The 26,953-nt window shown below is 34.3% G+C and overlaps 1 protein-coding gene across 2 annotated transcripts in view; it reads left to right on the top strand.

The window, feature by feature from the left end:
• The window catches only part of LOC124233466 (glutaminase kidney isoform, mitochondrial), a 79,919-nt gene that overhangs the window by 40,305 nt on the left and 12,661 nt on the right, over positions 1-26,953 (top strand). The window contains exons 10-15 of one of the 2 annotated variants that reach the window (XM_046650570.1): positions 1,192-1,258; positions 1,815-1,865; positions 4,310-4,486; positions 6,162-6,293; positions 7,503-7,595; positions 8,632-11,292. In XM_046650570.1, the coding sequence (XP_046506526.1) occupies positions 1,192-1,258; positions 1,815-1,865; positions 4,310-4,486; positions 6,162-6,293; positions 7,503-7,595; positions 8,632-8,778 (667 nt within the window). In that variant the 3' untranslated portion in view covers positions 8,779-11,292. Of the gene's footprint in view, positions 1-1,191; positions 1,259-1,814; positions 1,866-4,309; positions 4,487-6,161; positions 6,294-7,502; positions 7,596-8,631; positions 11,293-26,953 lie in introns of those variants that run through there. The other variant, XM_046650569.1, reaches the window with a different exon arrangement.

The following is a 26,953-nucleotide window of genomic DNA, read 5'->3' as shown; positions in this document are numbered from 1 at the left end:
CCATAGAAATATTAAAATACACAGTTAGAAGGGGCTGTCCACGCATGATCGATAATGCAAACAGTATCACCCACAGTTCCTCTTTTGTCAGCAGTCTTCTGGACGCTTGTAGGTTGAGCTCTGAAATGTACCACAAATGGAATCTATCTGAGTCAAAACTCATCTATTTCTTCCCAAACTGCTCTTTGCTCCAGGGATCCTCATGTCAGTTGATTATCACCATTCTTTCAGTAGACTATTTTAGAAATCCAGGCTTTGTACCAGACTTCGCCCTGGTTCTTCTCTTTCCCATCAGGTCAGAAGACTTGCCCAACTGCTCTCATGTTCTTGTATTTGATTATACAGCTCCTTCCATTTCTATCACCACTACCTAAGTTCAGGCTTCCTGTAGCTCTTATTTAGTAGTCTCATAATAACATCACTTATCCTTTCTTTTTCCCCTTTCCTAAACTGATGACAGAGTTATCCTCCTAAAATGTAGATCTGACAAGGTAACTTGTTTGAAAGCCTTCAAGGTTCATTCTATAGGCAGTCGGGAGCCATTACATTTTTTAGCATTTTTCGGTCTTGGTAATTTGATCCTAGCCTCCTTTGTTAGTTTGCTGTTTCTCTACTCTTCTCCATGAAGGATATTTCCCAGATACATCAGAATATTTGCCATTCTTCAATGAAGTCCTGTCTTTTATACTTTTATAACTTTGTTCACGCTGTATGAAATTTGCCACCACCCAGGCTTCCCCCTGAAATCTGTTAATCCAGCAAATGCTGTAAGGCTCATTTCATGTGTCCCTCTCTCAGTGAAATTTCCATGGATTCCCTCAGTTTGAATTGACTGTTTATGTACTTTGGTGGAATCCAGAAGATTCTGAAATTTTTTAGTATATTTCAATGGTGGAATGTTTGATAACTTTAAAATTAGCTTGTTTATTTACAAAATGTGAAGGAAGAAAGGGCCTAGTTCATTTCAGTCCTTTTACAGCTAAGAAAATTAAGGCTGAAAGAATTGTCACTTAAACGACTTGCCCAAGGCCACATAGCTAGCCTGTTGACAGAACTGGGACTGGAGGCCAGCAGCCTCGACTCTTAGGTCAGTGTTCATTATACTGCACTTTGCTGTACAGATTAAACTCCATTATAATCATACTTTTACAGAAAGTAAATTAATAGAGCCAATGTGTTTTTTTCTTCTAGGTTTCAGTCCGAAAGAGAAAGTGGAGATCGAAATTTTGCAATAGGATATTACTTAAAAGAAAAAAAGGTTTTTAAATTTTGTTTCTATTTCAAATAATTCTTTTATTTAATAAAATACATGAAGATGCATGCTAAGAACTCAACAATAGCTTTTCAGCAACTACCTATTAATATTTAAGGTGCAAAAGTTTTTGCAAAACACTCTTGAGTTAATGTTATCAAAGTGTTAATATTATTAAATCAGTTTGTATCTGGCAGTATTCAAATTTTCACTGAGTTATATTACTACAAATTTTGCTTAAGGATTAGCCCGTTACTTTTTCCAAAAGTACAGTGCCTGACTATTGTTGATTACACTTGACTTTTTAATTTTAAGTGGCTGGTCCAGTAACTTGTTTTATTGTCAGTTAAACTAGTATCTATAAATCTATATGTGATATAATTTTGCTTTATTTTTCTTCATTATTTCATGTTTATACCCTTTTGTAGGTTGTATACTATTTTGTTGTCAAAATGAAATATTTGTATACATTTTAAATTTAATCTTCATGCATCCTTTGCTTATGTGCATATATTTTTTTTGCTATGTGCCAATGTTTTTAATTGCCTTTCTATTTTTTTAGTGTTTTCCAGAAGGCACAGACATGGTTGGTATATTAGACTTCTACTTCCAGGTAATTTACTTTAACTATATGAATTGTTTGTATAAATTTGTGTGTCACATTAGATCTCTCTGTAATCTTGGCTCTAAGCCAAGAGAAAATACATTTCTCATTGACTCCCAAAAAAATGTCTTCATGAAAGACAGTCTCATATCTGTATCTTCTAAAAAGTCATGCCTCAGAATGTAATACAGAGAATTTTTTTCTGTAAAAACTTTATATTTAAGAAGTATCAAAAATAATGTACAGTTCCTGTAATTGGCTTCTCCTTATTATAAACTGAGCTCTGTCTTGTTTACTTTTAAATTTTGTTTGGAGGAGTTGCTTGTTTCTTTATCAGAGAGTTCATGTTAAGCATTTTAAAGTGACAGTTTCTCAGTTTGTTTAGTTCATTTCTGTAGTGTCACATAGTGACTTTTCTTCTATGTTAGAGGAGCTCTCCATATTCATGGGGAAGGGGGCCACTCACCTAATCTGCTGTGGTGTAGAACTCAATGGAAGATAGCCTTCCAGGACATCCCTCTCCTCCACCCATATTTTCAGTTCAGTTCATTCTTACAGATTTAATATCATGGTGTCTCTGATGGTCTATAAGCTACATAGTAACAAATCAATTATTGTTAATTTCTAATCTACCTTACATTTGCCTGCCTTTACTTTTGAAGATGCTTTAATTTTAACCTCTACTAATCTTAAAAAATATATAAGAGAGGTTGATAATGAAGTAGATTTTGATGGAAGTCCAAGTCACAGTTTGTCACCTGCCCAACATGAAGAACTGTGAATTGGGAAACCAGGCTATCAATATAAAATCAAGATCTAACTTGGCCACTTTTTAGCCGTGTGACCTAATTTCAATTTCTGAGGCCTGGTTTCATTATCTGTAGCATACGCTTGACATCTAACGTTCTGCATTACATTGAAGATAACCTGAGATGATATGTGTGAAATTCCTTTGAAACTGTTGTTAGATGAAATATAGTGTCATGTTGGCTTTTATCTAGTAGGCTTTATTTTTTTCCCTAGCCCATATGAATTTCTTCTGTTTGTTAAAGTTTCTTTTCCTCTAGTGTTCATATTTAACTTTGGCTGTTATGGCATAGATGCTACTAAGCTACTGTGAAATTTCTACACTTCAGAGCAAAAATCAAGAGACACCCATAGAAGCCCTACCTGTTACTTTTGTGGAGAAGAACTGCTTCTAATTAAACCTCCATCAGGGTATCAGGAAAGCACTCTTAAATTGGCATTTGTCGTTAGGAGTGTATCACCTTATGACAGACAAAATGCCAGTTAATACTAAGTATGATGAGGAAATGATCATTGGAATTTAAATCTTGTTTCTTTTGGAAAACCTTTCATGATTAGATCAACTTTACTATAAATCTTTGCTATCTGGGTCAGTACAGTAAGTAGATTCTGTAGTTTTGAGAAATAGGGAAGAGGTTTTGTATAAATAGGCAAAAGTGAAAGTCAGTCAAAAAGTGGCTCCCAATCAGTTTTCTAATTCACTGTAGTTAAGAAGTTTCCCATCTTGCTATTTCCAAACCCCTTTGTGCCTCTTGTAGATCCTGACGTATGAGTGAGGAAAGTTTGTAAGTTGAGAAAGTCTCTTCTTCTTCCCCCTTTGCACTTTCCCTTTCTCCTCTGCTTGCCCCTCAGTTTTGGTTGCTGATGATGAAAAGTAAAATAGAGCATATTTATTGTTCTTTTGTTTTATGGGTAAATTTAGGTTTGGTGTGGTAAAGTATTTCCATTATTTTGATTATATTTAAATGCAAAAATTTCATCCCACAGTGTACCTGGACTTTGTTTTTTTCATTCATCATAGTATATCCAGCACCCATAGTCAATATCAAATATTTGAATGTTAATAAATGGTTTAAAAGGAAGCATTTTGGTTTAGGCACACAAAGCGTCCAGGCAAGAGCTGTCTTAGATTTTTCTTCCCTTAGTCCTTTGCATGTTACCGTATGGGGATGCTGGGCTTTGTTATGGTGAAATGTCAGGCATTTTATCATTTTTTTCCTAAAGTGGGAATTTCTCATGTAGATGCTGTCATAATACTGATGTATGTTGCTTTATCTTAAAAATATATCATGGCTCCTTCTTCTCTAGTTTGTGTATCCTATGGAAAGCATTAATATTTAAGCAACTTTGAATATCACATGGGGCAGTTACAAATCTTAGTGCTTAGAGGCTGACTCTTCCTATCCTAGTTTGGCTATTAAAAGACTGAATAGCTAGGTAAGTCAGGATAACCTTAAAGGGGCTAGAACTTTGTTCAAATAAAAATCTTTGGAATATCATCAAGTTATGTTAAAATAATCCCTTTGGAAGAAAGATTTCAGATTTATATGAAATACCAGATAAAACAGATTATCTTAGAAGTCAAGTGAAATACTAAAAATAATGTGGGCCTAAATTTTCAGAATTCCCTTTTTTCTTCCTTTTAGCTGTGCTCCATTGAAGTAACTTGTGAATCAGCTAGTGTCATGGCTGCGACACTGGCTAATGGTGGTTTCTGCCCAATTTCTGGTGAAAGAGTACTGAGCCCTGAGGCAGTTCGAAATACGTTGAGTTTGATGCATTCCTGTGGCATGTATGATTTCTCAGGGCAATTTGCTTTCCATGTAAGTAATTGTTTAATCTTAATTTTTTCTGGCAAGAAACTAGTCTGGACTGGTTCTTTTAAAAATGCAGTTTAGAATTTGTTTCTAAAGCTGTACATTAATTTTTGAGAGAGAAGCTTGTTTTCAAGGTTAATTTGTTACAGAATTGGTAAAGAATATAGTGAAGCACTCTACCAGATGTTCTTAAGAACTTGAAGTTTAATTTATAGAACCTCATCACTTCTATTTTTAAGACATTTCAATGTACAAGGTTAGTACAGGCTTTCTTTTAGTTGTTAATGTTTTGCATTATAGTGATTACATGCCTCAAGAATTCCTTAAATTCAGAAGTAGTGCATAATTGTAATGTTTAACATCTTTGGTTACAGCCATAGATGTTTCAAAGGGCTAAAAGTATGTTAAAGTTAAAACTTAAAAATATAATGCTTTAAGCTTGCTTGTACATTTGCTACTTGTGAAATGTATAGACTTTTCTTATTTCATTCTGCTTATGTCAACTTCTAATGTGCTAAAAAAAATTTTTATTTTAAAGTTTAGAAAAATAGATGCATTTAATGTTACCCCTCACTCAACTTCAGTAATTATCAATACACGACCATTCTTGTTTCATCTATATGTACACCTACTTCTCCTACCCTTGTCATAGTTCAGTACGTGATTTTAAATGATAAGGACTCAAAAAAACCTGCAGCACCATTATTACATATAAAGACAACTAAAGTTTTAATCTTTAATATTATCAAAATATTTAGTCAGTGTTCAGATTATCTGGATTGTCTTATAAGTTATTATTTTACAGTTTGTTTGGCTTGTGCAAAGGGCCATACATTGTGATTGCTTGTGTCTGTCTCTCTCTGTGTTTTTTTTAATCTGTAGTCTTCCCCTTGACCTCTCTCTTTTTTCTTGTTATTTTTGATTGAAAAAACTGGGTCATTTATCCTGTACAGTTTTTCAACAGTCTAGATTTTGCTTATTACATTCATTCCATTGTCCCTTGTATTCCCTGTAAATTGGTAGATCTCATTCAGGTGATTTTTTTGTTTTGCCTAGTTTTATGCAAGAATCCAGCAGCAAGAAATACTCAATGTCTGAATATTAGTAAGCCGTTAATGAACACTGCCCTGATGATTTAATTTTTGTCTTTTATCATAATTATTGTCAAGTTTTACATAATGTAAAATTAAATGTTTTGAAGAGATTTAATTTGAATTACCGTCTTATCTCTATTCCTCAGAATTTCTCTGACAGTATATCACAGAAAGTCTTTTAAGAAGATATAATTTCTTGTTGTTTTCTAGTTGTAAAATATTTTTTTGAATTTAAAATAACTTCATACGTAAAAGCAATGCGTGTTTAATACAGAACAATTAAAAAATATAGATAGGCAAAAAGAATAAAATAAAAACATGTATAGCTCCACAATTTATATGTAATCTACTTTAACTGCTTAGAATATATCTTTCAAAATTTTTTTATATTTAAATGTATCTTAACTATTTATAACTGTCTTTTCATTTACTCTATTATAAACATGTTGATGAATACATTTTTAATGTTGGAATTCTACTGTATGGATATATACCATAATTTTTAAACCAATTCTCTTATTGTTGGGCATAACTTTTCTTATTTTAAAATGTTAACATGAATGTCCCCTTTTTCAAATTATTTTCAGGTTGGTCTTCCTGCAAAATCTGGAGTTGCTGGAGGCATTCTTTTAGTTGTCCCCAATGTCATGGGTATGATGTGCTGGTCTCCTCCTCTGGACAAGATGGGCAACAGTGTTAAAGGAATTCACTTCTGTCATGTAAGCGTATTTTCTTAAGGAAAATAACGATCATACAAGTTGAACCATCCAATGATTCTCTTTTTTTTACAGTTTATTGATTGTTGGCACTCTACTTTCCTGTCTGCCAGTTAGTGGACAGTCATGGAAGTACTCATAGAGCAGCTTCAAACTGCCTCTACCAGACAGCTCCCATAGAATCATTCTTACAGAAAATTACATTTGTTTGATGCTTATATTTTAATTTTCATGGTTGTAGTTAGTTTTCAGTTTCCAAAACCTCAGCAAAAGATATTAAACTTGGAAAAGTAATTTAAAATCCAACATAAATTAAGATTATTGTACTTTATTCTGTCATCTTTAATCTGCCTCGTTGAATAGCTTTATCCATAAACCACTACCTTTAAAAATCTTTTTTTTTTTTTTTTGAGGGATTGTTACTACTCTTGACTAGTTCAGTATTTTATGTTGTTACCCAAGTCTTGGCTAATATTTCAACTTCTGGTTTTATTTACTGCTTCCTAGAGTCTGCATTGAGTACAGTAATGTTTTCTGCAGACTTTCTCAATTAAAATTGTGACTTATTTTTCAGTTTTTTGTATTTTACAAAAACTAGAGAATGACATAGGATTGCTTATAGATTATAGTAGATTGTAACTGGAATATTTATTTATATATTTGTAGTGCCTATTGGTTATTTGATAGAAGAATTCTTTCATCTGGTCTGTTATAATGCCTATTTTGTGGGAAATGAAAGTTAAACAATTTGAGTGCTGAGCCCTAAGGTCACGCTATATAGTAAGCAGTGTTCTCAAATTTGTGTTCATATCTTCTCATTCTGACTTCAGCCGTCTTCTTCTTCTTCTTCTTTTTTTTTTTTTTTGAGGAAGATTAGTCCTGAGCTAACATCTGCTGCCAGTCCTCCTCTTTTTGCTGAGGAAGACTGGCCCTGAGCTAATATCGGTGCCCATCTTCCTCTACTTTATATGTGGGATGCCTACCACATCATGGCTTACCAAGCGATGCCATGTCTCCACCCAGGATCCGCACTGGTGAACTCTTGGCCGCTCAGTCCTCTTCTTGATGCATCATGCTGCTTTATTAACATGCAGTGGTGCTTTCCATGAGATAGTAGTTAGGTTGAACAGTATTAGTGTAATTTGTTAAAATATGAAAAAAACAATAGCCAATGAATAGCCAGTTTCTTATACCTGTTCTGTTTATTTACAGGATCTTGTTTCTCTGTGTAATTTCCATAACTATGATAATTTGAGACACTTTGCAAAAAAACTTGATCCTCGAAGAGAAGGTGGTGATCAAAGGGTAAGCAAAATTCTTATTTTAGATTATTATGTAATATTTTTTTAAGAAAAAGAAAATGAGATTTGCTTGTTTAAATAAAACTTAGTTTAATTGTTAGTGGCCTCATATGTTTGCTAATCACAAATTATCATAAACAAATTGTTGATGTTTTCATCCTCAAGCAGTAGTTCATAGATAGCTGCTGTTTTATTTAAATTGAAACTGGTAGGCCTAGCAGCAGAATTCTCCCCTCTGTCCCATTTTTCTGCTATTTTAAGTACTATTTTGAAGAATTGATTCTGTTGAAAGAAGATAGATTGGAAAGTGCTGCATACTATAAAAAGAAAGCCTTGTTTTTCCTCTTAATATTTGTCAGCTCTAGTCTTGAATTGAAGTTTATTTTGACGTGGATGGGTATGTAAGTGGAAAAGGGATTATAGTATTAGTGAAAGACCTTACAAAGCCTCATAATAAGTTTTATAGGCCACTAAAGATGATATATTTTTTTTTTAAAAAAGTGTTTAATGCAATAGTCCTGATATTCTTAACGTTTGTTTATTATTAGTTTGGCTTCGTATTATTGCACATATATACTTCTTTTTTTATAGCTATTATTTAAGAGTGAGCACTTAAATTTCAGGAATAAGATTTCTTTGTCTTCATAATTGTTCGCTGGACCAAGGGACATGTTTTGAGTTTTAATTAAATTTCTTTGCATCCCATATGGAAAATGTTTATAGTAAAATTACCTAATTAGATTTGAACCTAATGTGAAGCATTAATAAGTAGAAAATATTTTGAATACATACTAAGCACATTTTCCTATTGTTAATTCCAATCAAAGTAACTTCTAATAATATATGAGAATTATGCTAAGCCGACAGAATAGAAACTTCCATGGGAATCAACATGAGTAACATGGAGCAAAACATCAGATGGTGGTGGGTGAAAATGTTAACAGATTTTAATAACATTCATTGAAAAATACCGTTTTATAGCTTGGACCTTTCTTCACTCAAGTGCACTAATAAATTATGTATGTTGCTTGAACAACTAGCATTCCTTTGGACCATTGGACTATGAAAGTCTCCAACAAGAACTTGCTTTAAAAGAGACAGTGTGGAAAAAAGTGTCACCTGAGTCAAATGAGGACATCTCTACAACTGTAGTGTATAGAATGGAAAGTCTGGGAGAGAAAAGCTAAAGAAATGAGTTCTAGTTTCAGAATGTTCTTCATTTAACTTTTCAAACACCTTTAGCTTTTTTGCATACTATAAATATTTATTTGAGTTTTTTTTGTGTTCTCAACCTTGAGTGCTGGAGCCATAAAGTTTTTTTTCTTTTAATCTTTGTATAAAGATAGTAGATTAAAAAGTGGATTTGTTGTTCTTTAGAAAAGTATTTGTAAGTAAATAAAGCAAATTTGCTTTATTTTAAAAAATGCAAGAAGGAAAAATTTCTTTAAAATTTTTCTTGGTGTAATTAAAATTTTAACTATATAGTCAGATTCCCATTTTAAAATAGCAACAGAAATTTGTAGTTTCTTGGTTCTAAAACCCACACATTGAACTCCTAAGTTTCATTACATTTTGTTTTTTCTTTTCCAATTTTAAAACTGACATGATGACTGTAGTGGCAATAGAAAGTATTTCTATGCTAAATACAAAACTAAAAAGGCAAAATAATGAATCCCAAATTATTTAATAACAGCAGATTATAAAATTAGCTTCAGTTTACATTTTATGCCATTTTTAGTGATCGATGGGCTTTAAATTTTTAAAAATTCATTTTAAATTTTATCAGACACTTTAAAATATGTCCTGTCATTGCTTTTTTACTTTGCCGCTCCTATGTTCTGTCAGAATTGTCATATATAGGAGTGTCTTATGTTATTAAAACATTCCAGCCAAAGATTTTCAAATGTAAGATAATGACATGTTTCATTGTTAAAAAGCTATAATGGTTACTCAGAAGGAGTGACAGTGAGTGTCTTCAAGTGAAATGTTTACCTGAACAATTTTATTTTCGTATTATCCACATAACTTTTTCTATGTTATATTTAAATATGAATGATGAATCTTGGTTTTTAGCTTTTAATAATTTTATTATCCTAATAATTTCACAAATGCTAATGAATCTTTTATGATAAATTATAATAAGCTCTCATAGTGTGTTCTATTTGAACTCTTTTAGAGTACTTAGGAAATGAATTCAGTCTGAAGGTAGTAAGTATGCTACTAAAATATCTGTTAGATCTGAATCCTTTTGTTTGGTTATAAAAATGCAATATTGAGAATCAAAACTTGTTTTAAGAGAAGGACTATAGGTTCTAGATAACCTGATTTCAAATAATTCCCAGTGTTTAAATTCTGTCCTGGCAAAGTGATTGTAAAATTCTTAGGACCTATTCACACTTCTTCCTTCCTCCATATACCTCTTGAGTTCTCCCCACAATTCCCCACAGCTTCGAGGGTTTTTTTTTTTTTTAATTGATTTTAAACTTATATGGAGGGGGCAGGAGGGGGCTCTAGAAGGAGAACTTGATATGCAGTTTCTTAGTATCATGGCACATATGTGGTAGGGTAAAGTCTGTAAAAGTAAATAGAGTGTAGCAAAAAAGATTTCACAGTAATTTAGATACTAGTGCAACTATAGATATAGAAAATCCTGACAATGTGAGGTCTTGAGTTTGGGAACTATGATATTAGGAAAAGAAGTTCCCTCTCAGAGGTGTTGGTCAGAAGCCTTTTGGGCTAACTTAAGTATTAAACTTACATACTTAAATAATTACACTACGTTTTAGAGGATTTTACGGTTACTTGAGTGTTCCTCTAATGTGCAGATCCTAATGCATGTCCTAATTGGATGCTTCTGGTTTGGCCGTTTGCAGGAGAGTGGTGTGTCTGAAGGCCTCGCCTCTCTGTGACTCTTTGGACAGTGGTGTTTGTATCAGTTTCACCAGAGCCGTTTGTGGTTTGGGGAACTGAATGCCTTAATAGGTAGTTTGCAACAAAGGCTTTATTTTTTCCCCTACGTTCTAAATTGTTACATTTTACTGTTTCACTTGGAAGTTGGTTTTACTTTATAAAATGAAATTTTAATGTTTCATATTGTGTTTATGTTTGTATAGATTTCAAAATCATGTTAATTTGTGGCACTTATTACTATGTTAGTAAGGTTTAAATGCACATTTATCAATGAGATAGGGTTATCTAAGCTATTGTGTTTATAGAATCTTGTTAAGGAAGAGCATCCAGAAATTTTAGTAGGAAGGTATAAATGGAAGAAGGGGGAAGATATTGTGAATAGGCCCTCCAACTTTACTTTAAAAAGAAAAAAAGGAAAACCTATGCCAGATTTAAGGACATTGTTTTAATTCCTTAAGTATTTTTTAATACCTTTCCAAATAAAGTTCTTGAAAAGTACCCAGTGTTGTTGAATTTAATGTTTCATGCTATTACTGATTCTTGATATTCAAGCATGTAGAAGTTAGCATATTTGTTTTTCTTTTTTTCATCGTTAACATTTCATTTGAAATGCATATCCTTTCTGAAATACTTTATTTTTAGCATAAATGTTGTGCATTTTATCTTAGTGTTTGGATGAAAACATTTGTGTTATTTAGCTTTCTTTCATTTGCTTTGTATATTTAATAATGTACCTTTTATTTTCCGGTATGCCTACTTTTGTATTGTACAATAAATTTATTTTAAGCTGATTTTATTGTTTTTTTTTTTTTTTGATGAAAGCAACTCCAGCATTTTAAGTACAACAAACAGTTGGAATTTTAACTTAAAAATTCATTATGAAGATTCTATTAAAGTGCTTTATATTTTTAATTAATTCTGAGGCTGCTATGAAGAGAAACTAGAAATACTCAAAGGGCTTCATTTGATTCTTTTTTTTAACCTAGTATAGTGTCGGCGGGGTTTTTTTGGTGGGGAGGACGTTTTCCTATTGGTTGTACTGGAAGTATTTGAATAAAGACTTTTCTCCCAGTTTTTTTTGTTGTTTTTCCATTTGACAACTTAAAAAAAACCAACACTGCCCTATTTGCAGGTTCTTTCTGCTTTCTGAGGAAGAATGTAACTGTTGTGTTTTATGTGTTGTCTTGAATAGGAAAAACATACTGCTAAATCAAATGAAGAGTATCATAATGTTGCTTTAGAATAGAACTGTCAGTCTCAGTAGAATTTATATTCAGTGGAATAAGTGCAATATAGAAATGCACCTTAACTACTTTTTAAGGAATTTAATTTTCAGAAGGAACTTAGTATATTTCCACACCATGGTTCAAATTATCATGAGGCTTCATTCATTGTAGGTCAAATACAGTACTTGAAATTTTTGTTTGATTAAATCAGCCATTCATATCCAGAGACGTCCCACATATATTTCCATCTATTTTTATATATTTCCATATACTTCTATATATTTTGTAGAAGTTTTAAAACTATTTGAAGGGGAAATACCGTTGCTTATAGGAGTTTGTATATATCTGTGGGATTTTTTGCGTTAAGTTCTTTTGGGACTAGTAAATAAGGAGTTCTGTGTCATGGTATATTCAGAATGTAACAGTTTATGATCATTTGCTTTTAAAGACGTATGTGGGGTTTTTTGTTGTTTTTAACCCATTTGAAGGAAAGGGAGAGGTGACAAAGAGCTTGGTGATCTTGATCTGACAGTGTAGTTTCATAGGCATGAATGTCTGTCAAAAGAACCACTGATAGAAGCTGATATGTCAGTCTGTATTTTGATAGTTTATTATAATGTGTGTATGTATAAAGTGTGTATAACTATATGTCTATCTATCCATCCATTTTCTGAAAATCAGCAGCAATTCTTTCCACATAGTATGTTATGTATAAATAGTTCATTGATCTATTCCTATTACAAGTTTTGTCATAAAAGAACTCCTAACATTTTTGCTGCCCCAGAATTTATAAAATATGACATATTTACTTGTTCAGTTTAAGTTGAAAGATTTGTGGTTTCTGTCCTTGCTCCCCTTCACTATCAGCACTGTCTGGATAAAGTAAGAATATTGGGGAACTCCACAGAAGGGAAAGCAAGAACATCAGACTTCATGTGGAAGTTGACTTTATATTTTAAAGCAGCTTCCAGATTTATTATGTAGAAAGATTGTATTCAACTTAAATGATGTATTTCTCAGTTTGAACAGTTTACGGAATAGTTTTATTCCAAGAATTGTACACATTTTTGGTTTATGAATCTGCTTTACTATTCATTTGTAAAAATTTTGGTTTTTCTCTTAGATGGTTTTGAAAATGCTAGAATGCCTTTTTAAAAACAGAAACGTGATTTCTGCTTAATGCCTTCTTTACCATTTTATATTAAACATAATATTTACATTGTGTAATAAAACCAAAACAAGCTTGTTGTGATGCATCATGACCCATCCCTCAGATTTTCACTTAGATTCATAATAGACTTTACCTTAGTCCATTCTCTGTCATGAAGTTCAAGGGCAAAATTACACTTGAACATACATTCAAATATATCAAGTTTAGCCACTTTTATTTCAAATTGTAACAGTTAAAATGTTTGTTTCCTGCACTGCTCAGAATTAGAAGGAGTTTAATTGTACTGGGAGAGGTTCTTTTATCCCTCTTCTCCCTCTGCCTCCCTCACAAGTAGTTTATTAATGTCAGTACCATGCAATGGACATGACTTGAAGAAACTTAGAAATTACACCATCTGAGGGGGCAGCCCAGTGGCACAGTGGTCAAGTTTACCCATTCCACTTCGGCAGCCCGGGGCTCACTGGTTCGGAGCCTGGGTGCTGAACCATGAACCACTTATCAAGCCATGCTGTGGCAGGCATCTCACATATAAAGTAGAAGAAGATGGGCATGGATGTTAGCTCAGGGCCAATCTTTCTCAGCAAAAAGAGGATTGGCGGCAGATGTTAGCTCAGGGCTAATCTTCCTCCAAAAAAAAAAAAAAAAATCTGAGTCTGGACTTCTGTTTTTAAAACTACTATAAGGGCATCTAGGGCAAAATCTATCCAGTGTAAATCAAAGCTTGCAAAACTTGATGTTTCTTAGCGTCCTTAACTTCTTAAACAGTAAGAGAAAAGGTACTTATTTTTTAAATGGAAGATGTTAAGTAGACTGAGCATAGATCTTTATATTTATTTAATGAAGTGATTCTATTACTATGGTTTTAAGAAACATTCTTTTCCTTAAGGAGCATGTATCAGAAGAAAATTTATTTAAAGGTTGACTTAGTTTCCCGTTTCTTGTTTTGTAGATTTGTAGATCCACTTTAGTAATTTTTATAAGTTGTAGCTATAGAGATCTTTAAGATGTGCAAAATGTGTAAAGCTCTGTTGATTAAAACTTTTATAATGGCTTCCTAATCCATTAACCTTTAACTAAAATGAATAGGATTAGCAGTGCAATTTTGGTGGTGTCTGTGGTATTTTTTGCATAAATTACAGAACACATCTTATTGAGAACTGTTATGTATTCGTGACAAAAAAATGAACAAGTTAAGATCCTTGGTGCTGAGAGCTGTGATGAACTCTATGAGCAGTCCAGTATGGAGGCTCACAGGAAAGAGTAGTAAAATGACACATTCAGGCAATTTGGATCTCATAACACTTCTTGTAGACTTTTAACTCTAAATCTCATTTACTAATTCAGATATATTTCAGTTAAAATCTCACTGGTAAAGAACAATTTCGTGTACTTATTTTTATGCCACATTTTCAATATCTGAGGACATGATTTTTCTGGACACAGTATTATTAAAAACAATGAATTTTTTTCCTCATTAAGTACTTACCTTGCTGAAATGCTTTCAATCCTAATATCTCAGATGATGGAAATTATCTGTCTGGAAGGCTTAGCTTTTGAAAGGAAAAATTTTTACCTGAAATAGTTTTAAACTTCTGTTTTCATGTTATATTTCTAGTGATTTTTGTTTATATAATGAAAATCGCCTCTGCCCAGCAATTCCACTTGGAACCCTGAGTTATAATTTTAATTCACATTCTGTAAACAGCTGAAGAATTTGTTTCCTTTTTCAAACATAGTTCAGCCTTTCTGGATCTGATTTTCTTTCGTTTACCATAATCTTGTAATTTATTAGAATTATAGAGCTGAGTTTGAAAGTATTCTTAGAGTTTATCTCTGCAAGCTCCCACTCCACCCAACTAGCTTTTCCAGGTTTCTTAGCACCTTGCTTTCTCAATTAACATATTTACAATTTTTCTTTTCCTTTTTTGATGGAGTTGGTCTGTTTTATGTTTTGTTGAGACAACCTTTTGTTTGTTGGTGGTTTGTTTTTAACAGGAAAGCACAACTGGTGGTAGTTAACATGACTAAGTTATTTGGCAGACTATCCCATCAGCATTTACTGAAACTACTTAAGTGTATTTTTCTGGTAAACAGTCGTGTGCCACAGTTTATAAAGACTAGTAAAGTTAGAAGTGAATGTTAGAATTATACAGTAGTTCTAAAAATAAGACATTACCCTTGAACCTTCTTTGAAAGAAAGTGTAGCAGAAATGTCACTCTAAAAATAAATGTACCATTGGCTTTTTAAAATAAATTCCTTTTGGGTTAGGTTAAATATATAACTAAAAAGATCTTAAATAAGCAGGGGTTATTGGAGTTCTAAACAAATGTTCACTAAAAAAAATTTTGTTTTCTTTGTAACTTAGCTTTTGCCAGCACATACCACACAAAATATCTAGCTACTCCCCTTGTTTTTCTTTTAGATATTTGGATCTCTGAGTAGCTTCAGAGCAAGTCTCCTCATTTGTCTGTTTATTACTCTTGTGTGTATTGTCCTCAGTATCAATCTATTTCATAGTTCTGGGATTTTTATTATTTATTTATAAAGGAAATGTATATTGCTGTTCTTGAAATGCATTAATTTTAAAAGCCTTTGTTGACTTACAAATGTTAAAATTTAAATATTGTTACTGCACTTTCCTAATTCTCAAACTTTGCCTTAGATAGCTCTTCTCTCCGCAAGTTTATATAGGTGAGAACCTTTTAACTTTTAAGAGACTGGGCCTTATTCAGTATAAACTGTGCTTGCTTTCACATTATACCTATTAAAATTATAGTATGATGCTGAAATATTAACATGAATTATACAAGTATAACCATTCATAGTTGGACCATTCCATTGTAAAAACCAAATTAAAATCACGATCTTTAGCCTCTTGTTTTCTTTAGGTTAAAATTACTAGTTTTCATTATTTTGTGTGTAAATTGTTCTTTAAGAGGATAACATAAAACTTAAGTCTTGGCTTTCTTCCATTAAGTGAGATTAGTGATGGTTGCAGAAAGCCACAATATAAACTATTAATTGAACTTCATCTAAAGTCTATTGTTCTTTCTCAGTCACTCAAAATTAAAGATCCTAATTGAAAAACTTAAAATATATTAATTTCAAGTATATGTTTTTTTCATCCTTTCCTATCAATTAATTTTTGGCTGAAAATAAGGTAACTTAAAAAATTATATCAGAGTTACTCATAAAATGGGTTTTCATTTTCAAATTTTCTTATTGCTGATATATCATTTCCAAATCTTTTAATATTGTTAACGTTTGCCATTCTAGTATTGCTTTCTTTAACAAGTTAAAAAAACCCCTAAGTGTAAAAGTCAAACTTCTTTTTTTCAATATAATATAGCTTATGCCTGATAATTTATTATTTTACATATGACTCTAAATATATGCATCTGTGGGTCCAGGTCTATGCACAAGATTTATAATTTAACTAAATGAACTAAATAATACTGTTTCCATTTTGAATTGAGATGAGTAATGTTACATTTTCTGCATAATGAAACTTCATTGACATCTCTTGAAATTACAGGACAAGTGATTTTGTTAAAATTCTATGGTGACTAATACTATTAACCCTCTTTAATCATAACAATAAAATATTCCTGCCTTAGTGTCTCTTTTTTACTTGAAAGAGAAACTTTAGAGAATGGTTTCAAGGAGGAGGGGAAGTAGAGCTTAAGTTTCTATTTACCTGTTAGTGAACTGTTTCAACTAAACTAGGTATGATAGCAGAACTTAGAGTATGTATAACTTTTCTTTCACCTGAAGGAGAAACAAAAGGAGAAAGAAAACTAATTTTCTATATTTTTAGCCAAGTAATAAAAATTTGAGAAGCTTTAATATTTATTTTGTCTCGTGCAATTTTATTTTACATCTGCCGTATATGCCTGCCACTGTTTCAGAATAAGCACTGTTGTTTATTTGGTGTCCCTTACATGTGGAGCTTTGTCATATAATGATATACTTACTCATTTGTTAGTGCATTTACCTTGTACTTAGGGGCTCTGGATAGAGGGTTGCTGCTGTATTTGCATATTGTCTTTTGTAGTTTTTGCTTTGCAAAAAGTCTCATTCAGTGCCACTGTGAGGCTTAGAATTTTGTGTTAGTTAAGAATTTGGGATCCTCTGCAAAAGTTCTTAACTTGTTGAAGCTTTCAGTTTACCTTGTGCTTTTTGGACTTAAATAACATCAGTGAGTGCTGGACAGTTGGGCATAGGATCTGGGTAGGTAGCCCAATGTGATACACCGTAGGCATGAACTCCTGAATTTTGTTTTCTACCTTAAAAATCCATGTAAAGTTTGTTCTATTTCGTAATTCTTGTTTTAATATTTTTAAAACAAGTTCTATGACTTAGAACTTTAGAATAGAATTACCAGTTCTGTGACTAAACTTTTCCTTTCTCCAGAGTCTGAGTAAAATTGGCCTCAAGAAGATGTGCCATCCTCATTCATTCTGACATAGGAGAGTAAACCATAACAGTTAATCTGTAAACAATCTTAATCACAGGTTTGAAATTACTGTTTATACCCCAAATTGGTGATGACTTAAAATGGAAAATAATGTCCCATCCATGCCTATTGCCTGTGCCTAAAGACGTTGGAAGTCTAGAGTTCGTTTGTCAGTCCCTTATCATAGGAAGCTCAGCATTGTGCAGGCTGGAACTGAGTATACAGTGATCTGTCCTCAAAGGTGTGGGCCTAAATCCAGGTAATCTGGGTTTGCCCAGGCAGTCCAGTTTGCTAGCATAGCAAGATCTTGTGGTTTTCTGTAGATTTCCTCTTTTGCTTCTAATGTCAACGATTTCAGTCAGCTCTAGCAGCAGAGCATACACAATACACCATCAGGAGAAACCTAGTAACATCAGACTTTGAATAGCATGGCTTTTAGGATCATTGGTAATAACTATCACTTATTGTGACTTAACTATTGGTCAACCATCAGTGAAAGGCATATTTTGAGAATTTTTTAATCCTCATAAAGTCTATGAAATAGGTACTATTATTACCTCTGTTGATTTAGATAGGTCTTGTAAGTTCCTTAAGATCACACAGCTTTTAGATGTATTGCATGAGGGTTTGCATCCAGGCAGTTTTGGTTCCAGAGCCCATCCTCTTGAGCATAGACTACTGTTTCCCATTGCAAAATGTAACAGGAGCAACTTATGTCTCCTTGTCAATAAAGTTGGGATAGGCCATGAAAATTTAAGGACAGTGACCATTTCAAAGTGCCTTGATAGATCAAGCATTCAGGGAAATTTCATATTAAGATTATCCTGTGATAAGTTCATTTTTCACTATAACTTTTATAATGCAAACAGTGTCTCCATCCCATTATCACCAATATCCTATGAATCTGCATATACATATGTATTTCACTCATAGAAAAGAAATTATCATCTCCAAAGACCCTTTTGCTGAGAATTTGGTGTGATGGGAAGCCATGAGGGGCTTTCAGCAGTCAGGATCTAACATGACCACATTTATGTTCTAAACTGTTGATCTAAGTAGGAAAAATTAACTGCAATATTACTTGACTATAGAAGATAGTCAGCTCTAAATCTTACCATTAAAATCATTTCTTACCTTAGCTCTCTTGTAGATATAAGTGCTTTTCATTACTTAAAAAATTTCCTTGTAAATTCCTACAGCATTCAATGTAAATATAAATTAGTATGTTCGCACTAAAAGCTGATGCTTACTGTAACTCAAGACTTATATTAGAAGATGCATTTTTAAATCCTTTTGTTTGCCTCCTCTAAATATCTATCAGTTAGACTCAATTTATTAGAACCTTCCTAAACCCTGACTCTTTAGAGATTTTCATAAAGTTCAAAGTAGGAGTTTTCATTAATCCTATTTATATATAATAGTCCTATGATCTGGAATTTTATATCCAAAAAAGTGAATGTCTTTGTTCACATCTACGCTTGTTTTCAGGATAAAATTTTTTGGGGGAACCAACAGAACTAGAATGACTCTGATGAAAAGATCAAATTTTCTATCCTCGTCTAGAGCCATTTATAGTTGTCCTTGTATATGTGTTTGATTTTGAGTTTAATGACAATGTTAAATATAAGCAAAATCATAAAAATATGCCCATGTATACTGGATTATGAAGAAGCATGCACAATTCTGTTATTACAGTGTATTAAAAAATTCTATTCCAATGCCCTTACTCTGGCGAGTGGCAGTAAATGTACCAGTTTTCCAATTAAATTGTTCTCCTTTTCTTCCACTATTGCTTTTGTAATAATGTAGTATGGTACAAGAGTGGTCAGATAGTTCATTATTTATATGAAGTTGCTTTCCCACTTATGTGGCTCTAGGAAAGTGGCCAGGACCTTCTGGTTTCTACGTTTTCATTTCAATATTATTAGTCCCTGTTTTACTTACAATTTTACTTTACAAACAATTTTTCATCTCATCCGTATACCAGGAATTCTGTTTTCCTTTTGTGTGTGCTTTCTCCTCTTCATTTCTGGTACTATATGTAGGTTTCCCACCAGTGACCAAGATCAGATCCCTCTATATAAATGAAAATGTATAACCTTTGAAATTATTTTTTCCTTTCTACTAAGAATCTCTCAGTATTTCACTAGTTTTTGTTTAAACAGCACACAAACAGAAATAGTTCAAGATATTTAGCCAATTTAATTTGATGGAGTAGTTCAGATTTTATGTAAATTAATTTAGCATTGTCCTATTCATTATTCATTCACTAATTAGTTATTCATTCAACCAGTATTTATTTCTTGCCTATTATGTGCCAGAAACTGCAAAGTGCTTAGGATATGCAGTGGTTAATGAGACAAGTATGATCCAGCCCTTGGTGTTTGCAATCTAGAAGAGGAGGCAGATATTGAATAAATAATTACTAAATTAAGATGATAAGTGATTTGTTCATACTGATATATGTAGATCTAGTTCATTTTAACTTATAAGAGAGATGAAATGGCATATACCATATGACACCGTTTTTATACACTGATAACAAGACTTTATGAGACAAATATACAACGTAATTAAAGTATAAGAGCATGCACACCAGGCTCCAGTAAAGCTTACCTCTGGGAGGAAGGGGAGTGGACGTAGGGGCAATAGTTAGCTGTATGTTTAACGTTCTATTTCCTTAAAGAATAGGCTGAATTTCTTTAAGCAAGTATGATAATGATAGAAAAGTACAGATTGCTAGCAGAGGGTGTAACAAGAAGACCTCATTTTATCTGGATGAGTAGGTATGGTTGGTTTTCCCTGAAAAGTGGTAAACTTTGAATGAGTTAGAGGAAGGGTGGAGTAGGATTAATAGGATAGTCTGGCTTGAAGGCCCCAGGGCAGGAGGAAGTTTAACACATTTGAGAAGGTGAAAGGACGCAAATGTGGTGAAAGAAGAGTGAGGCGAGGTGAATGGAGATTGGCCCTGGATGAGTCTAGAGATAAGATCACATTGTGTAGGGTAGGTCTTCCCATGTTCTAATGTGCATCTGAATTGTTAGTGGGGCCTAATTTTAAAATGCAGATTCCTAGGCCCACCCCCAGAGATTGATTAAAAAGCACCCCAAGTGTTTCTGCTGCGGGTAGTCCTCTGAACACAGTTTGGAAAACATTTATGTAGAATTTTCTATGCCATATTAAGAGTTTTGGACTATTCAAAGTGCACTGGCTTCTAAGAAGGGGAATGACATAATTTGGTTTTTAAACATTGCTCTGTGGAGAACGGATTAGATGGAGACAAATGTTGAAGTTCTGGGCCTGAGATGAGACGTGATGTGTAGAATAGGGCAGTAGAGGTGAGAAAGGTAGGTAGATATGAGATGCGTTTAAGAGATGAAATGGACAGCATTTGGTGATAGTATTTGGTGGACGAAAAAGAATGAGATATCAGGTTGACTGTCAGGTTTTTAGTATGAGCAACATACTAAAAAAGCAGGACAGGTGCTGCTGCATTTTGTAAGATGGAGAACACTGGAGAAGCAAACCTTGGGAGTACAGGAAGAAATTAATTTTGGTGGTTCTAATAACTAAGGGTCTGTTTGTAGATATCAGGAGGTTGATTAACAGTGGTCTAGACAAACGGGGTTATTTTTCTAATATAAGAAGTCTGGGGTTGGACAGTCCAGAACTAGTGCCATCAGTAAGGTATGCTTCTGCTCTGAACAACCTTAGTGTGTTGGCATTAGACCTCATGCCTGTCACTTTATACTCACAAGATACCTGTTCCACCTTTAGCTTCACTTGTATGGTGAAAGTGGAAGAAGAAAGGAAAGAGAGATACCTAAATCAGGTAAAAGAAGTCCCCCAGAAACCCATCTGACCCTCACTAGCCAGACTAGCTGCAAGGGAATCCAGGGAAGTATTTTTAATTGGGCATGTCACTACCCCTAGCAAACAGGAATTCTGTTAGTACAGACAGGGTAGGGAATGGATGATGGGTAGGCAATTGGCAGTGTGTGAAAGCTAACTTCTGTTTGACGTGTCTGTATTTGTGAGAGATCCAAGTAAGTAATGTGTCAGATAGAGCCCTAAAACTTAGGAGAGTGGTCTAAACTGGAGACAATTGTGTGAGTGGTCAGCGTGGAAAGAGTGGATTCAAAGCTATGGAGGTGTGTGAGATTGCTCCAGGAGAGTGCAGAATGAAAAGGAACTCCCATTTTAAAAGTAGGATAGAGTAGTAGGGCTCCCACTAGGGAAAAGTGACCAAAAAAGAGAAGTTCACCATAGTGTAGTATCAGAAGTCAAGGAAAGAGTGTTTCAAGAAGTTTGGAGCAGTCAACTATACCAAAGCAGAGAAGTGTTAAGTAAGAGGAAGGGTGTCCTTTTACCTGATCTCTTTCTTAATTTCCTTCTTTTGGTGTTAAAATGTCCTTTTACCAAGTAAGTGATAATAGTAGATAGTAGGATTGTTTTCATTATTTGCACTTGGAAAATAAAAGATTGGTAGCCCATATTGGTAACTTCCTTTTAAGAAAATTGTATTGGCTCTGAGATACAAAGGTCAGAGAATTACTGGAGTAGAGCAGGTTTGGCTGCTGACAGAAACGTCCAGTAAAGGAGAGCTTGAAATAGATGCAAGAGAGAGGAAATGGCCAATAAAGTGAGGTTCCTGGAAAGAGGTGGAGCTCTCAGCAGAAATGGAGGAGTAGGTTTGGTGGGAGGAAGAGCATCTTCTCCAACAGTATAGCACGTTGAGAGGTAGAGGCAGGTCGGTGGGTTTGCAGACATGGGGGGGCGGCCGGAATTTGAGGAGGTTGAGGGAGTTTCTGCCCATTGGCCTCCACTGGCCTGAAGCATGTGAAAGGAGGCTTTCTGTTGAGGATGAGTGTGGAGTTGGAGGAGGCTGTGGGGTTTCAGGACATAGACCAGATAGGAAATGTTCTTGAAGAGTCCGGGAAAGAGCTGAGGGGGACATGGCAATGTCAGAATACTCTTGAGCTTGGTAACCATGGATTTATAGTGATGGCAATCTGCTCCCTATGGCTGCATCCTGAATTGGGGTTTAGGAACTGCAGATGATCAGGCAAGGGAGTTTAGAGCATTTACCAGAATGTACTTTTAACAGTAGGCTTTGGAATCTACTTTAGACCCTCCCTACACAGAAGACGTGCTTTTAAGGTTTTTCCCTTTTAGAATTTAGTTCTTCTTAAAGAATTCTCAACTAATATAGATCACAATAATAAGTGAGTTCTGTGTGTAATTTTGCCATGTCCATCCTCCTGAATGGAAGATTGAATAAAATATTACTGATAAGAATTATAAATGTTAAAGATATGTGTTAAGCAGTCTCATAGGCCCTCAGAATGGCACTGGACTGATTTTTTTTTTTACATTTTATATATATATATATATAGTTGTGGGTTTTTTTGAGGAAGATTAGCCCTGTGCTAACATCTGCTGCCAATCCTCTTTTTGCTGAGGAGACTGGCCCTGAGCTAACATCTGTGCCCATCTTCCTCTACTTTATATGTAGGATGCCTGCCACAGCATGGCCTGACAAGTGGTGCGATGTACGCACCCGGGATCTGAACCAGTGAACCCCGGGCCGCTGAAGCGGAACGTGCGCACTTAACCCCTGTGCCACCAGGCCGGCCCCAGGACTGATTTTTTTTTCTGCCTATTTATATGTATTTTTTTCCTTCAAATATGACATCACTTTATTTTTGAGGGTCTTAAAAACCCCCTATTCTCCAGCAGCTTCTTTCGTATGCTTCTTTTGTATTATATGTCGGAGGAACATGTTGTCATAACTTGAATAGTAATCATGTTAGACTGTCTGTGAAAGTGCTTTGAAAAGTACATAGCTCTAGAGAAACATATTGTTACTGTGCCTGTTCTGTGTTTTGTCCATAAAGCACACGTTGGCCTTTTCATGATAGAACTGTGAAATAAACATTAAAGAATGTGGAGAATTAAGTCTGGCTCTCTGGAGACCAATGAAAATGGGGGTTTCTTTCTGAAATCAAAGCAGTTAGTAAGGCTGTATTGTGGTTGGAAGCACTGCAGAATACTCATGTACACGTGCCCACCTTTCTTGTGGTAGCAGTATTTAGGGCACGCAAGGGAGTGAGAGGTCCTTTAAATTGAAACCATAATTCTGTCTCTAGTGCTGCCAAAACTTTTTTTGCTTCCCAGCAGAAAGAGAACTCATCTCTTTTCAGAGACCTTGTTCATAGTTATTTTTCATTTATACCAGGCAGTGTAAGAATCTTTTGACTCCAGTGGCCCTGACCCTGATTTTGTTTTAAGTAATATATACAAGCATTTGGTCACCCATCTCTTCTCTTCCTGTCTTATTCTTCTTTGCTCCTAGTTTCTTTGACTCTTTTGGGTTTTATGTTTGTGTTTTAGTTGCTTACGACTTGTTGTTTTCGTTAATAATAATTGTGAATAAACATGACATTTGATCATGCCAGAAGTGTTGCACCTTGTCCTCTATCTGTACACACTAATGTAGCGGTAACTAATCTTCATAGAGTTCACAAATACTTTGTTCATGAAAGAGAGGAGGAGAACCAGAAGACAGTGACTGTGAGAGTTTGGTGGTTGTCAGTGCAGTACAAATACTCTTAGTGGTCTTAGTATTTGTACAAATACTTAGGTATTTGTCCTCTTAGGTATTTGTACTGCCACACGGAAGGTGCACTTTTGTTCTTCAGAGGAATGGTTGCCTTTGCTCATTTCTGTTTTTCTCCTACTTGCTGCTTACCTCCTAATTAGGAGTGCTGTTTGTCAGACCACACAAAGATAGACTGTTAGCTACTTTTGTACTTGGAGCTAAAAGGAGGGTTGCTTATGAGCCTATTGGTATCTTTTTAGACCATTCATTTGGCATTTACCGGAATAATATGAGCCACTGAGATAAGTTGTTTATTGGCTGCCAATGCTGTAGCAGTCCTATTTGCTCTATTCACATTAACTCAAAACTCACATTTCATTTTTAGAGACTTAAATGCAAAGAATGAAGATATCTTTAACATTTTTCCTTTTGTGGCATTGATATGCCAAATTGAGTGATTTGTTTCGTTATTTTCTCTTCAATTAAAAAATTTGGTTAGCACCTCAATAGAAAATTAGTATCTCTGATTTCCTTATAAGTTGTTTCTTTGTTGCTATTTGCTGATTTCCCATCACAGCATATTTTAGTCTTGGTTTTGTATTGGTGGGGAACTCTCATCTCAGGTTTTGTTAGGAAATCTCTTGGCCCAGGAGGCCCAGTAGATAGCGAGAAGTGGTTGACAATGAGCTCTGACCCTGGAGTCAGGCAGACTGGGCTTCAGTCCTCTGCCACTTACCAGCATTATTACCTTGCTCGAGTTTATTTAAATGTGCTAGCCTTCAGTTTCCTATTTGAATAATAGCAGCAGGGATAATAATACTTAAAACACTTAGCCCAGGGAGAGTTAGGTGCTTCATATTAGCTATTTTGTTGTAAATAATATATAATCCTAATTTTTTTGTTTTGATGGGTTGTCAGATTTCTTTGATATAATTATGACTTTCTAGTTTAAGAATAAGTAAAGTTATTTCAGATTAATCTCTTCATTGAGAAATTTTGAAAATGGTGTGCTTAAGGGAGTTTATTACTTAGCTAATCAAGAGTGGAATGCCATGTCTGGAGCTGCCGTTGAAGCTGTATTTTGTGAGTGAAATTTCTATACAGTCCGGACTACGTAACATTTGGTTGACAACAGACCATATATACCACAGTGTCCTATAAGATTAGTACCATAGAGCCTAGGTGTTTAGCAGGCTGTACCATCTAGCTTTGTGTGAGTACACTGTGATGTTCACACAACAATGAAATCACCTAATAACGCATTTCTCAGAAACACATCCCCATCATTAAGTGACGCATGACCTCTCCTTTAGAGTAAAATTTACTGTTTGATTTATTCCTCTCTATTAGAATTACTATATGAGAACATCCTGCATTTGTGTAAAAATTTGGAAACGTGGTCGTGAAATTGCTGTACTGTTATTCCCATAAAGGATTTTCTCTAATCCTCTGATCATGTCAGTTTGGATTAGTTTTGTCTATATATAGTATATTAATAATTGAGTCTGAATAAGTCGCTGGAAAGCTTAGGAACATGTGGCCTTATACTCATCTTAGGCTGTCTAATCATAAATGTACTATAATTTTGTTTTACATAGCCATACAAATATTAAATAAGCTCAGTAGTGAGGGAAAGAGGAAATATCTTTGATCACATACACATTGAACAGGTTTATATTTCTACCTTTGTTGGCAAGCGATCAATTTACATTTGCTGGCAACTTAAATTTTTCTTTAGCTATACTATAATGGGTTTGTATTTTTTAACCTGAACTTAAGAAAAACATTATGAAGGAAGGCTGAAAACTTCTATTCATTTAAAGGCTGTAAAAGGCCAAGTTGGATTGAAGCTTTTAAAACAAAATTGGATCTGGAGTGATGATGGTTTATTTAGCAGATGAAGAGGAGTATCCATTCCACAGCCACAGATACTCCCTGAGCTGGAAACAAGAGAGCAGCTCATGTCAGACTGGAGGTGGTAGGAACAGAAGGATGCTTTTTCAGTTGCCTGCGTTTTTTTTCCATTAAAACCTTTCCAAAAGGGCTGAATTAGTCTTTGTATTAAGGCAGAAACTAATGATAAAAAACAAGGGAGACCACAGTTTTGCAGCTGGTGATAGAGTTGGAAATAAAATACTTTGAGTAAAGTGTAAAGCCAGTGAGTCAATCTTCCCTCCCCTGTCCGCCCCCTCCCTCTTTGTCTTTCTCCTCCTCTCCCTTCTCTGCTCCTTCCCTCCCAGCCTCCCTTCCTTCCTTCTGATATTTAGCACATGACCTTCATGGATTACAGCTAAATTGCTATTTAATCGTTTGGTTTCCTTCTATCCTTTGGATTACAGTCTGAGATCTATTAAGGACTCGCGTCATCATGGTCTAGTTGTACAGAATTGGGAATGTATCCCAGCTACATGACTAATTCATATGTAATGACCTTGAGCCAAGGCCCTTAACCTCAGTGATAGTAATCAATAAAACATACCTATCCATTTTACAATCAGCCTGTCAGAGATGTTTAAAAACAACTATAACTTTCTAAAATGTTGAGTTTTCCAGGTGACTCACTATATAAATACAAAGTGATACGAAATGTAATTCTAATAAGTGCTACTTGTATATAGAATTAGGGCATTTGGGAGTAGGAGACAAAAGTCACACAATTCAGGTTTTAAACAGGCTCAAAATCTCCAGATGAACAGGAGAATGATGGGATTGGAGGGCTAGGAATGTCATATTTTAGACTTGTAAAATTGATAGAATCTCCACCTGCTTCTAGCTGTTTTGGAAAAAAGTGAGATTTTGATAGGCCAAGCATGCCAGTGTTAAATGAACTCATGTGAACTGTAACATTTTTGTCCTCCTGTTGTCATGACTTTGTACAAATAAACTAAGATAGGGTTGTCTGGTTCTGGCAGGTTCTGACAAAGAGATGCGATAAGGAAAATGTAGTGGTATGGAAAATCTGCAGTGTGAAAGGAAAACTGTTAACATTTAATTTAT

This window comes from Equus quagga, unplaced genomic scaffold (assembly GCF_021613505.1).
Source record: "Equus quagga isolate Etosha38 unplaced genomic scaffold, UCLA_HA_Equagga_1.0 203_RagTag, whole genome shotgun sequence".
Classification (NCBI taxonomy): Eukaryota; Metazoa; Chordata; class Mammalia; order Perissodactyla; family Equidae; genus Equus; species Equus quagga.
The sequence above is the reverse complement of the archived record's forward strand: the minus strand, read 5'-3'. Positions and strand labels throughout refer to the sequence as shown.